The sequence below is a fragment of the Corvus cornix genome, chromosome 14, assembly GCF_000738735.6.
Source record: "Corvus cornix cornix isolate S_Up_H32 chromosome 14, ASM73873v5, whole genome shotgun sequence".
Taxonomy (NCBI): Eukaryota; Metazoa; Chordata; class Aves; order Passeriformes; family Corvidae; genus Corvus; species Corvus cornix.
In genome coordinates this window covers 3792149-3803676 of record NC_046344.1, presented here as the reverse complement: position 1 = coordinate 3803676, position 11528 = coordinate 3792149, and the positions used below count along the sequence as shown (strand labels likewise).

Genomic DNA, 11528 nt, shown 5'->3' with positions numbered 1-11528 from the left:
TGACACAGCAGTGTTGAGGCCACATTTCCTGTTATTCAGTAACCTCGGGTGTGACAATGCATGGGCTGGGTAAGCAGAGTTCCAAGGGAACTTATCTGCTGATGAGAAGATGGTATAAATAGAATCAGAAAAGTAAAAAGAGAGAAGCTATTTCTTACACTTCCCATCTTTAAAAAGAAAAAGTAATCGAAGAGAAAGCTCCCATCTTCAAAGTTGCATTCACATTTACAGACATTAGCTCATACTTTGTCTGAAACTTCTATTAAACTTCATTATTCAGTGGTATTTAGGGAGCAAGAACATGTTTCCTACTTGGAATCAGGTGCAAGTAGCACAGCACTGTTTCAGAACTGTACACAGATTGAGAGACTCGCACATCAGAAAGCATCACGTTTATGTTTGGCTACTGAGAAATTCATTCTTCCAGGATGATGGAATAAATTGAAAGCCAGAGGAGAAATAGAGGTTAGAAAATCAAAGTTTCCCAACTCTGTATTCTTTATTCTGTTTAGACCTTGCTGATTCCCATCTCGATAGCTGCAATTCTGTCTCATCTACAGAAACAAAAACAATTTTTGAGGTATGTTAAGAGCTCCCAGGTGGAGCTTTGGCAGCAGCTTGCTGTTACTGTCACAGTTAATGCATTAGTAAAAGAAAAGCAGAAATATTGCCGTTGTGTGACCAGCTGCATCTTTCCTTAGAAAAAAACAATAAACCAGTTTGTTTAATTTGCTTAAATGATCACAGGGTACAAGTCATATGAGGATAGTGGCAAGCAGACCAGTGCTCAGTTGTATAAGGGTTTCATAAAGCTGCAGAAAATGGTTAAGTGATTGTGTTTGGGATGATGCATAATGTCATAATTATTTTTATCAGTGATTTATGGATTTATTATTTTTTGGTGAAATTTCTTTTCATGTATTAGTTTACTTGCTCTCAGTGGAAAAGGTGGGTGTATGATAGTGATTTTCAGGATAGGATGGAGGCAGGAAAGGTGAAGTTACAGAAGTGAAATAGTTGTGAGATGCTGTGCCAATATTTCAGGATTGGCTGATAACATGTACAGCCACTAACCACCTACAGTGTGCTGTGGTGGGCAAAACTTGGGTTTATTTTTGAACACAACTGTTCATGTGGCAAAATAAATATCTCCAGTACTGGGTGACAGATGTTGCCATAAAGAAAGCAGATGTGAATGATTTTTTTTTTTTTAACCAACACCAATAATTTCTCTTAATTGACCCATATTACTGATGTGTTTAGCAGAGCACAGATCCCTGACAGGAGGTTTAATTTGAAGTGAAGGCTCTTTCTTTCCTATCCATGTGTGCCAGATGACAGAACCTTCTCCATCTTTTCTAACAAACACCGTTCAGTGCTTCTGGCTTGTGAGATGCTGCAACCCTGGAGATTTCAGTCTTTTTATTCTCTGGCTTCAGGCATATCCATCCTGTGAAGTATTATGGAGATGGTGATCCTGTCTTGCTCACCTTCCTTCTGAATCATGGTGATCAGTTGTTCAGCAAAGAGCTGCAACGCTCAGTTGAGCATTAGAGCATTTGTTTGCTTGGTGCAACATCAAACAGCCACAGGGTGATCGAGGATCCTGGGACCAGAGGCTGCATCAATCTGCAGTTAGTCCAAGGACTGGGCTGGATTCTGTGGGATAATTATTGTTAGGGAGCTAATCCTGCATGAGAAGCCCGAAGTTTCTTTTCAGACCACACTGTTGCCGCCTTCTTTCAATTAATGTATCTTTTCTTGCCTTTTGGATGTAAGGTTACTAAGAAAACCATCCCTGTGTGGAATGATAGGATTGTTTTGGAATATTAAATGACTGTTATTGCCTATACCCCAGTGTATGATGATGAAAAGCAGTTGCATTGTTACTGGAATTTTGAATCGTGCAATACACTGCAATTTTGTTTCAAAGATGTTTTTCATCAACTGTCACGTATTTCCACCTTAATTTTTCTTCTATTGTTGTTGTGTAAGAAATAACTTGAGTGTGGGATATAAGCCACTGTGCTAGTCAAAGATTGCTATTTGGCTGAGCTTAAATATTGGAAGCTTTTCTTTGTGGCATTTTAAGACATTAAAGCCACTTACATTAATGCAATACCTCAAAAGTCCTGGGGGAAAAAAACCCTAATTTTTGAGAGGGGCAGCTCTTCTAAGGCTTTTGTTATATTGATGCACAGTTGCCAGTCACTCTGTAAAACTGTTCTTGTGAAAGGCCTTGCTGTTAATTTTACCTGTGTTTAGTCTTACTTGACAGCAAGCAAATTTGTGTCCTTGATTAAAACACTGTAGAACATCAGGCCTTTGATATTAAAAAGGATACCCCTCCCCCAAAAAACTCAAACCACCAAACCCCAAAACATGAGGGAAGTTGTACAGAGAACCAAGAATTGCTAGTTGGAAGAAAGTTAAAGAAATTTTGTGTATAGATTCATTTTAGAATTAAAAAAACCTCGCATGGCTTTATTGTATTATATTCCCTGCATGTTTGGTTTAGGAAGGGGTTTTTTAAGTGTGGTTTTTAAAATGGAATTCAGATGCTTCTCCTTATTTATAAGGTACACTGAGCTATGTGAAATTGTAAAATTTGATAGTCTTGCTCTCTCTACTTGGATGGGGTTAAGAAAGCCCAGGCTGGTGATGTTTATCCATAAGCACTGGTTATTAATGATTACCTGCACCTCAGAGGCCAGTTGTAAATCAGCATTTCTTCCTTTTCTCCTAGAACAGCCATGCTGGCTGCTGTGTGATTGCTGCCTTCACATCTCAGGGTTCCTTGCCTGTGGTTCACTATTAGTGATTTTATTATTGGCTTATTGGAGCACTGTTTGTAGTGTGAGTTGTTTTACTAACCAGTATTTTATTATTATTACTATACAGTAATGTTTCTATCAATCACAAAATAAATTCCTCAATACAGGTAAATCATCTGTGTAACTCAGCTACAAGAGCTCAAAAATTGCCTGTATTTCAAAATAACATTCTACTAAAGGGTGGAAAAAAGCTTTTTCTAATGGCAAGTTTTAATAAGAGAGCTGGTCTCTGCATAGCAGTGCAGGTGCTGGAATGATTATTTAACTGCACATAGGCTGGACCTGAAAAATTTCAGACTTCTCTCTTAATTAAGAAATCTATTTCATTGTGAACTAGTGAGACCATACTTAATTAGAAAGAATTACAATACTCTCGAGCTGAATGGGAATGGCACCTCCTTTGGTCTTCGAGCATCTTGTCAACCACAATGACCAGTAACAGATGTTTCATGAAACAATACAAGAAACATGTGCTTTTTAATAAATATTTCTTCCTTGTGAATAGTCAGACCTAGTAGCCTGGTTAAATATCCTTCTCTTAGGTTCAAAACTAAAATTAACCATTGTTGAGATTTGTTTCTTGCAACAGAATTGTCTCTTACCTGCCTCTCCCTCACAGCAGCAGTTGGCTGTACAAGTTGAGGTTAATGTTGTTTCCTCTAAATACTTGTAGCAATACCCTCACTGCTTGCAGACAGCACCAGCTGTACAAATCTGTGTTTAACAGAAACTGGGACTGAGTTGTTGTGTTTTTTTAGCCTAAAGATGAATTTAAATCGAACTAATTTTACTGATCTTACTGCTTTTGGGAACTGAAAGAGCATTCTGCCAGTGACCACCAGATGGAGTTTCTAAAACAGCTTTCATAAACCAATACCAGAATTCGTTTCAAAATGATCTTTTAAAGGTTTTGGACATAAGAAACAGTGCAGAAATTCTACCGACTTCAAGATAAATTCTAGCTTAAGTTTACAGATTTTGGGGGACTAAAATTAGGCTTTTCAATTCACTTTGTAATTAGTAATTGTACCGGGTTTGCATGGCAAGGTTTGGATAGCAGAGGCAGGGAAGAAGGCACAGAGGTGGCTTTTGTGGGAAGCTGCCAGAAACTTCTCCATGTCCAACAGATCCAATTCCAGCTGACCCCAAGATGGACCTGCCACTGGCCAAGGCTGAGCCCATCAGTGCCACTGGCAGCACCTCTGGGATAATGTATTTAAGAAGAGGGGGAAAAGCGTGCAAGTACTTTTTAAACTAGATTAAATGGATTCACTTCTGGTTATAAATCTTGCTTTAAAGAATTTTTGATAGAAAGGTGGTTTTTTTTAAATATATTTTTATACTTAATTAATAAGTACTCTAATGAGAATCTGGTGCTTTAAAGTGTTTTACTGTCATGATTTGTAATTGTACGGAAATTCTGCCTGCTGCAGACTGTGAATATTTTTGACAATTCTTGCGGATGTAATTAAAGGTGCCAGTTCTTTAGAAGGAAGGAATATAAGGAAATCACATGGATTTTCAAGGTAAGGGAAAGACTTGGTGGGAAGAAAGCAGGATGACAAAGGAGATAATAGATCTGCTCTCCTGATGGAAAAAGCATGTAGTCAGCATATGTCAAAGTGTTTTGATATATAATGGAAAACTAAAGGAAATTCATCAGAGGAAACATTTCACACTTCAGATTTGTTGCCATGGCAGTCTGCACAGCTGGGTTTGTACCATTAGATTGCTTTCACTTGGAAAAGGTATTGCACAAGATACTCAAGAAATACACAAGGTTTTTGCTTATTAAGAAACAACATAAATTAATCTAGGAGCAGATGTTTCAGATCTATCAGTGTGTTGAGCACTTCACAGCTGCAGAAACTTAGGCAAGAATCAATTCCTCTCCGAGTCCCCAGCAAACAGTGGAACTGAGAGTGGCACTTGGGCGGGTTCTGCTTTTCTTACCAGTCCCATGCTGCTGCAGTGAAGCTCACGAGGTCTCCAGCCTAGACACTGGGCTGTTTTCATTTTTATTAAGCAGTGATAAATAGGGCATTACCTGTGCACATACCCACAGCACAAAAAAAAATTTAATTCAGTCTTAGTTTTAAACAAGGAAAAAAAATGGTGTAACTTCCTTCTGAGGCTTGTGGTAGCAGTGTCGAATTTTCTTTGCAACCTTGGGGCCTATTCTCCTGTTATGCAGTAGTTGGATGAGTATTTTCTGTGACTGTTCCAAAATGTGGTTGACTTCTGAAGTCTCTGTATTGACAGATAATGGCAGATTCAGGTGCTGTGTCAGCCTGGTTTGTACTGGTGTAAACATCTTGACTTCGTTGTACCTAATCAACCCTTTTCCCTTGCATATATGTAGTTGTTCACCCTTCAAAAACCTGTGGGCTTGTGAACTTGGTGCCTAGTAACTATGTTCTCACTGAAAATCCTTCAATCTGTGTTGTATATGAGGGGGTTTACTAATCCAGCTGAGAAACAGCCTTTTTGTTGGATGTATCCAAAAGCTCTGTGGAATGAAGGATCAGAAAATCCCTGCTCTGTAGTTGTTCAGAGATGCTGGCTCTCCTATTAAAGTAGCAGAACACACCCCTTAAAACACTGTGTGAAAGTAAGGGCATCCTGTCAGATACTTGGCTTTGATTAAATGGTGTAATATTGCAACTTCCACTTTGATAGTTGCCATTTTCATTTATTTCTGACTGAGACTTAAAACTCAGGCGTGCCTTGGACTGAGAGTTTCTTAAAAGGGTTTAGCAATAACTATTTTAAATAGAGTTTGCTGTTAGTTGCTGTCTTTCTACAGTTCACAGAACATTGAAAGGGAACAAATGAATAATTTTGAAAGTACAGCCAAGAAAATATTTTCATATATGTAGGGTAAACGAATTGATCCACAGGGAGTAATCTTTTGGTTATGTGCAGTGGTTACTGCAATGAATGTGGTATGAGGTACCTTAGATTCTTAAAAGCTGTGTTTTCTTTGGGATGCCAGAGGTGTGGGTTATTTTATGTTGTTCTGAGAACCAAGAGAATTTCTGCAGGAAACTGATTGTGGCAGCACAAAGGAAAGGAAGTTGTCAGGATGTGGCCAATGTTTGCACTGATCTCCAGGTGCACTGTTAACTCTGTCTCATTAACTGCAGGATACTTTATGCTGAAAAAAATCAGGGGAGGTATGTGCCTTTTAGCTTTTATTCCCAGCCAACTTCATGCTGATAAATAATGAGATTTTAATAATGTCAAATTATGTCCTGGAAATTTGACATCCAAATCATGCAATCTGTTATGTTTTGATTCAGTGAAGCCACACAGGTTTAAGCTTGTCTGCAACAGGTTTTTATCAAGAAAGCAAAAACAACAAAAATAAAATCACACATTTTATTGACCACATATACCTGAACACTTTTTATTTAGAGTGTATTATGAGCCAATGCTTCCTTTATGAAGCTTTCCAGAAAGTCCATTTCTGTAGTATCTTGACATGATACTGGAGTCCACGTCTCTTCATCGCAATAGAACCAGGAATTTTCTAGTGGCTGATCACTTTCTTTAATTAACTGAAATTACATCTTCAGAGCCCAACAAAATTTGATTCTGAAATGTAAACTTTTGAAACTAGGACCTCTATGAAGTTGGTCAACAAGGACCTGTCTTGAGCTAGCTGTGTTAGTAACTCACACAGAAGGAGAGCATGACAAGTTAGTTCATTGATTTGACTTAATTAGCACTTCAGCAAGAGGGCTATAAGCCATAGATCAACTCAAATATTAAGTTTAATTCTGTGAGAAAATAACACTGTTAATAATGGCACTTAACTAGTGCTTACTTTCTAGTACACATTATATACATACAGAAGCATACAGTACACCTTCCTGTTCAGAGGTTTACATTTAAATGATACAGTTTAAGAAATAATTTAATAAACTCTTTGCAGATTCTTTTTACATCAGTAGGCTGATTTTTATCTTGCATATATACAGTATTTTATTCATATCTATTTAAATGTGTAATAGGTAAGCCCCTATTTACAGTCACCAGAAACCTTCAGGTGTTTGAAATGGAAAGGTCCCATTCTTGAGAACTTTGTAAAGATTTGTCCATAAAAGTTCTTCCTAATTTATGATACCTTGTATTTCCTTAAGTATTTTACTGCACTTGCCCCCCTACTGTTCTTTATATAAATATTGCAAAGCTCTCTCTTTTTAGGATGCTGCTTTTTAAGAGATACCAGGTGAGAGTGCTGCAATTAAGTTCAGAATTTGCTCAAGAGAACAGCAGCCAGGCAGATCCATGGCACAGTTTCTTTGAGGCAACTAATACATCAAATTAACTTTTAAAGGAGGTTGAGTGGATACCAGTCTTGTTCATTAAATTATCCAAGTTGTTGTATGTATGATTGCCATGACATTCAGTGTTTATCAAGGATACAGACAAATACCCGTTGCAGTAAAAAAGATTAGGAAAAAAACAGATTTGATACCCCATGGGTAAATTACATAAAAATCTGTCTTTCTACATCTCTTAAATAGCAGCTTCCATTTTAGTACATAAATTTGTTTGTAATGTCCAATCACTGAATAAGATGTGGATCATCGTAAAGGAGTCAGTGTGAAGAAGTAAACATGAGTATTGAATGGTACCAGGTGTGCAAGACCAAGCAGGGATGGGAGAGAAAGGAAAGTTAAATAAATTGTGCAGAGAAGTGAAAACAATAAAGAGAAATTATAGAAGAGCCATGATCTGAAACTCGGAGTTTAACACAGAGAGAAAAGAACAGAAATAAAGGCAACAGTCTGTTAGAGACAGAAAATAAGATGCCTTAAGAGAAGGAGGAGATGGAAGTGAGGAAGCAACATGGAAGTTGAAATTGCACTTAATGCTGCCTGCTCAGCCACACCGTTCTGGCAGTGTCCCAGTTCTGAAAGCCTCTATTCACACCAGATAAGCCAGTTCCTCCCTTCCTGCATAATGGCAGAGAATTTCTTTAACAGATTTTATATGAGAGATTTAATGTGGTGCATTAAGAAACCTCATTTTCCTCAGATGGGAAGAAGGAGTCTGTTTGCTTGACAGCTGTAAGGAAAGATTTTGTTCTTAAACGCTTCTGTGTGGAAGTGAGCCTGAATGCTCAAGATGTATAGAAATTTATAGAAAATCTCACAAGGGGGGCAAAACCTAGAAAGCAGCCAGTATCATGTATGTCAGCATAGAATCACTATAAATGAGTGTGTGAGCTGGGACACAGTGATAAGGAACAGCTTCATTCCTTAACATGGCTTTCATCAACAGGCTAAAACTGAAAACACCACAGAAACAGGTTATTTACTCTGTAGGCTTTAAGGGTTAAAAAAATTCAATAAAATCTGAAAAGCTATTAAAAAACTAACGATTAATGGAAAGTCTTCCACCAGGATGTTGGTAACTTAGAGACGCTTGTAGATAAAGAGGATAAGCAAAGAAGACTATGGGAAGAAATTGCTTGAAGGGAAAAGGTCTGAAAGGTCTGTTCCTCACATGCTTTTCATGTAAGACTTCAGTGTGTACCTCTGCTGACAGACTAGGACCAGTTACCAGACAAGACTGTGCTCTGAACAATGGGAAATGTTCAGTTCTGGTCTTGCTCCATACGTGAAGCTTGAAAAGTCACATTTTTTTAATGAAGTCACATGGGATTTGAGTTGTGCTGTGACAGATTAAGCAACAAAATGATGCTGTAGCATGTATCAAGTGACAGAAATGTCTTGTGGCCCCACACCAGTGGGAGAGTATCAGTTTCACTTGTACCCCCCCTCCTGTCATTAATGCAACAGCAGCACAAGAACAGGTAGTTTTTGGGTCAGTGCTTTGTAGTTTTGTTGTTGTAACTCTTTATGTGCTTCCTGCAGCATGTCTGCGTTTCTTACGTATTTCATATAATCAGTAAAATTTGGTGATCTGGATTGGATTTCTTCATCCCTAGTGTGAAACTAGACTTTACTGTGTATCCAAGAATCCCAATGGAAGGCTTTTTTGAGAGGTCAGCAAAGAGCTGTTGCTGACTGGGATTCCTGTATTGGGGAATTTTATATGATTTCCAAAACTCCAGTGATGTCCTAGATTAAAGAGAGTTTAATTTATTTGTTGCAAACATATCCCTTGAAAATACAAAATGTTAATCATAAACATATTTATTTTTTAAGATAATTACTCTTGTTACATGAACATATGTGGACCATAACACTTAGCCAGACAATCTTTACTAGTTAAATTCTGATTTAACTTTGTAAATGACTGTGTCCTTCATTTTAATATGTGGAACGAACATCTCTAAGTTCCCTCAGAATTAGTTAATAAATATTTCTGAATTCCTGAAATGTTTTAGGATACAAACAAAGCACTGGAAAATTAAAACACATTTTTGTTATTTGTTGTAGCTAAAAGAAAAATCACTTTACCATAAACATTAAAACAGGTTAGTTTGTGTGAGAAAATAATTTCTGAAAATAGTAAATTAGGCTTCTTTTAGAGGGGATTCAGTGAGGGAGAAAGAAATTAAATAATTTAATTTATAATTAACATTTACTATTTGGACATGTATCATTGGATAATATGATCTTCAGTAAAGATCATCTATATAATCTTCATTGAAAAATTCTATTTACTTCATCAAGGATAGCACTATCACTTTGTACAGAAAACAAGGTAATACCTTTTCCTATACAAGATACAAGGTGCTGTGTCTTCAGTCAAGACTTCAGTAAACTGCTTAGTTGATTTCTTCAGACAGGAAGATCAGAGCCATGAAAACAGAGTTTATCCTTTGTCACCAGTTCAGTGCACTAAGGTATCAGATGTCACAGGTAGTGCAGCACACAGGCCAGAGCCTCACACCACTTCAGCAAACACCTACTGGAAAATTAAGACTCTTGCATTCAACTGCAATGGAAGCTCCTTCCAGCCTCTTGGTTGGGACTCTCTAATGTCTGAGTGCCAGCACAGCAGTGTCACAGTCCCAGCACTGAGCACCCAGCGCGGCAGTCACAGAGCACCAGGGGTTGTGTCACACCTATGTCATGACCTGCTGTACCACTGTGCGCTCGTGAGAACACCCTTGATTCCCACAGTGTATCTTTTTAAGCAACCGTCGTAATTTGTTGGGGAAGTTTTTGTTAATGTATCTGTAGAGCAGAGGCATGACAAAGCTGCTGGAGAAAGCCAGGAATTTTGACAAAATCGTGGCGAAGTGTAATATTTGAATGGAATTTACATCTGGAATTCTTCCTCGTAGGTTAGTAAATGTGCTTACCAAGAGAATAATGTAATAGGGTGTCCACAGGGTGAACTGGGTACAGACTGTGGCAATCAGCAGCCTGTGCACTGATGGATCCAAGCGCCCAGTGTCCTGATCCAGTGGCGTGGCCTCCTTGCGTATCCGCAGGATCAGCGTCAGCGCGTAGAGAACAGCGATGGCGGGTACAACGTACCCGATGAACACCATGATGGCATCTGCTGCTTCCTGGTTCTGCATCTTGGAACACTCAATTATTTTGGTGGACACGTGGTTGCAGACGTAGAACAGGAGAGATGAGAAGCTTGTGAGCATGGCACCGCCCCAGATGAACCCACAGACGTGTTTGGTGTTGTACACACTGGACATGTAAGTCCTGGGCAGAGCACGCTCAATGTAGTAGTCCAGACTGAGCAGTGTGGTAGAGTACATGGTAACTAATGATGAGACGTTGAATAAAATAAGAAAGGTAATATAAACTTCATTGTTGGAATTCCAGATGGCCCATTTTGTATTGGCAAGACCTAGCAGGTACATTGGTGCCAGAGTGTTGATGATGAGACCGGCAACGGCAATGTTGACGAAGTAAACATCTGGCATAGTCATAGTAGCTTTGTTGTAGAGGTTAACTAGGACCAGCAGGCCATTGTAACAAAGGCCAATTGGGAAACATATAATGAGGTAGAGTAGGGAAAAGATGGAAAGCACAAGGTCGAAGTCATGGCAGAGATGCTGGTCCTCACTGTTCTCAGTACTGTTGATTAAGGCTTCACAGCTCCACATAGTGATTTTAGCTTTTGTGTCTTCTTTGCTGGTTACCAGCTTTTCTGTAGAGCAAGAAACAGTGAAAGTGTTGTTAAAATATTACATTCTAAATGAAATGCAGAGTACTGTGAAGAAAACATTTTGAATTTAAAGATTACACATGTCACATAACTGATGTTGTTAGTCTAGAAGAAAGTCAACTGTGATTCAAAATTTCATGAGACTAATACACGTTCTGAAGTTGTAATTTAAATGAAACTAGTGGTAAATTAGTTGATACAGGACACTCAACAGAAGTAAGTTGTAATGAATAGCATGAACAGTAATACAATTTAAAAAAACCCTGTCAAACAGTACCTTGTATATAGCTAATAACACATAAGGGTAACTACTGAAGAGTGGAAGGATATAAGCTGAAGCACAAATCTTCACAATATGATGGAAAATAGAGATCTCTTAAGATGTTAAATAAGCTTTACCTTGAAAAAAGAGTTTCTTAAGAGGCACATCCAAGGCAGTATGGTGGATGTGTACTGGATCACTGGTAAAATTGACAAAGACTAGAGGATACTGGGAAATGAGGTGTAAGGAGGGGGAGTTTGGTTTTGTTTTTTTTTTTTAAATAGGTCAGTTTGTATTCAGACTTCCAACCTTATAAC

At 38.2% G+C, this 11528-nt stretch overlaps 1 protein-coding gene across 4 annotated transcripts in view; it reads right to left on the bottom strand.

Annotated features, from left to right (window-relative positions):
- Positions 1-6201: 6201 nt before the first annotated feature.
- GPR146 (G protein-coupled receptor 146) overlaps positions 6202-11528 on the bottom strand; it is a 49304-nt gene continuing 43977 nt past the window's right edge. For all 4 annotated transcript variants that reach the window (XM_010392421.4, XM_039559989.1, XM_010392422.4 and 1 more), the window contains one exon: positions 6202-10931. In XM_010392421.4, the coding sequence (XP_010390723.1) occupies positions 9883-10887 (1005 nt within the window). In that variant the 5' untranslated portion in view covers positions 10888-10931 and the 3' untranslated portion in view covers positions 6202-9882. The remainder of the gene's footprint in view (positions 10932-11528) is intronic.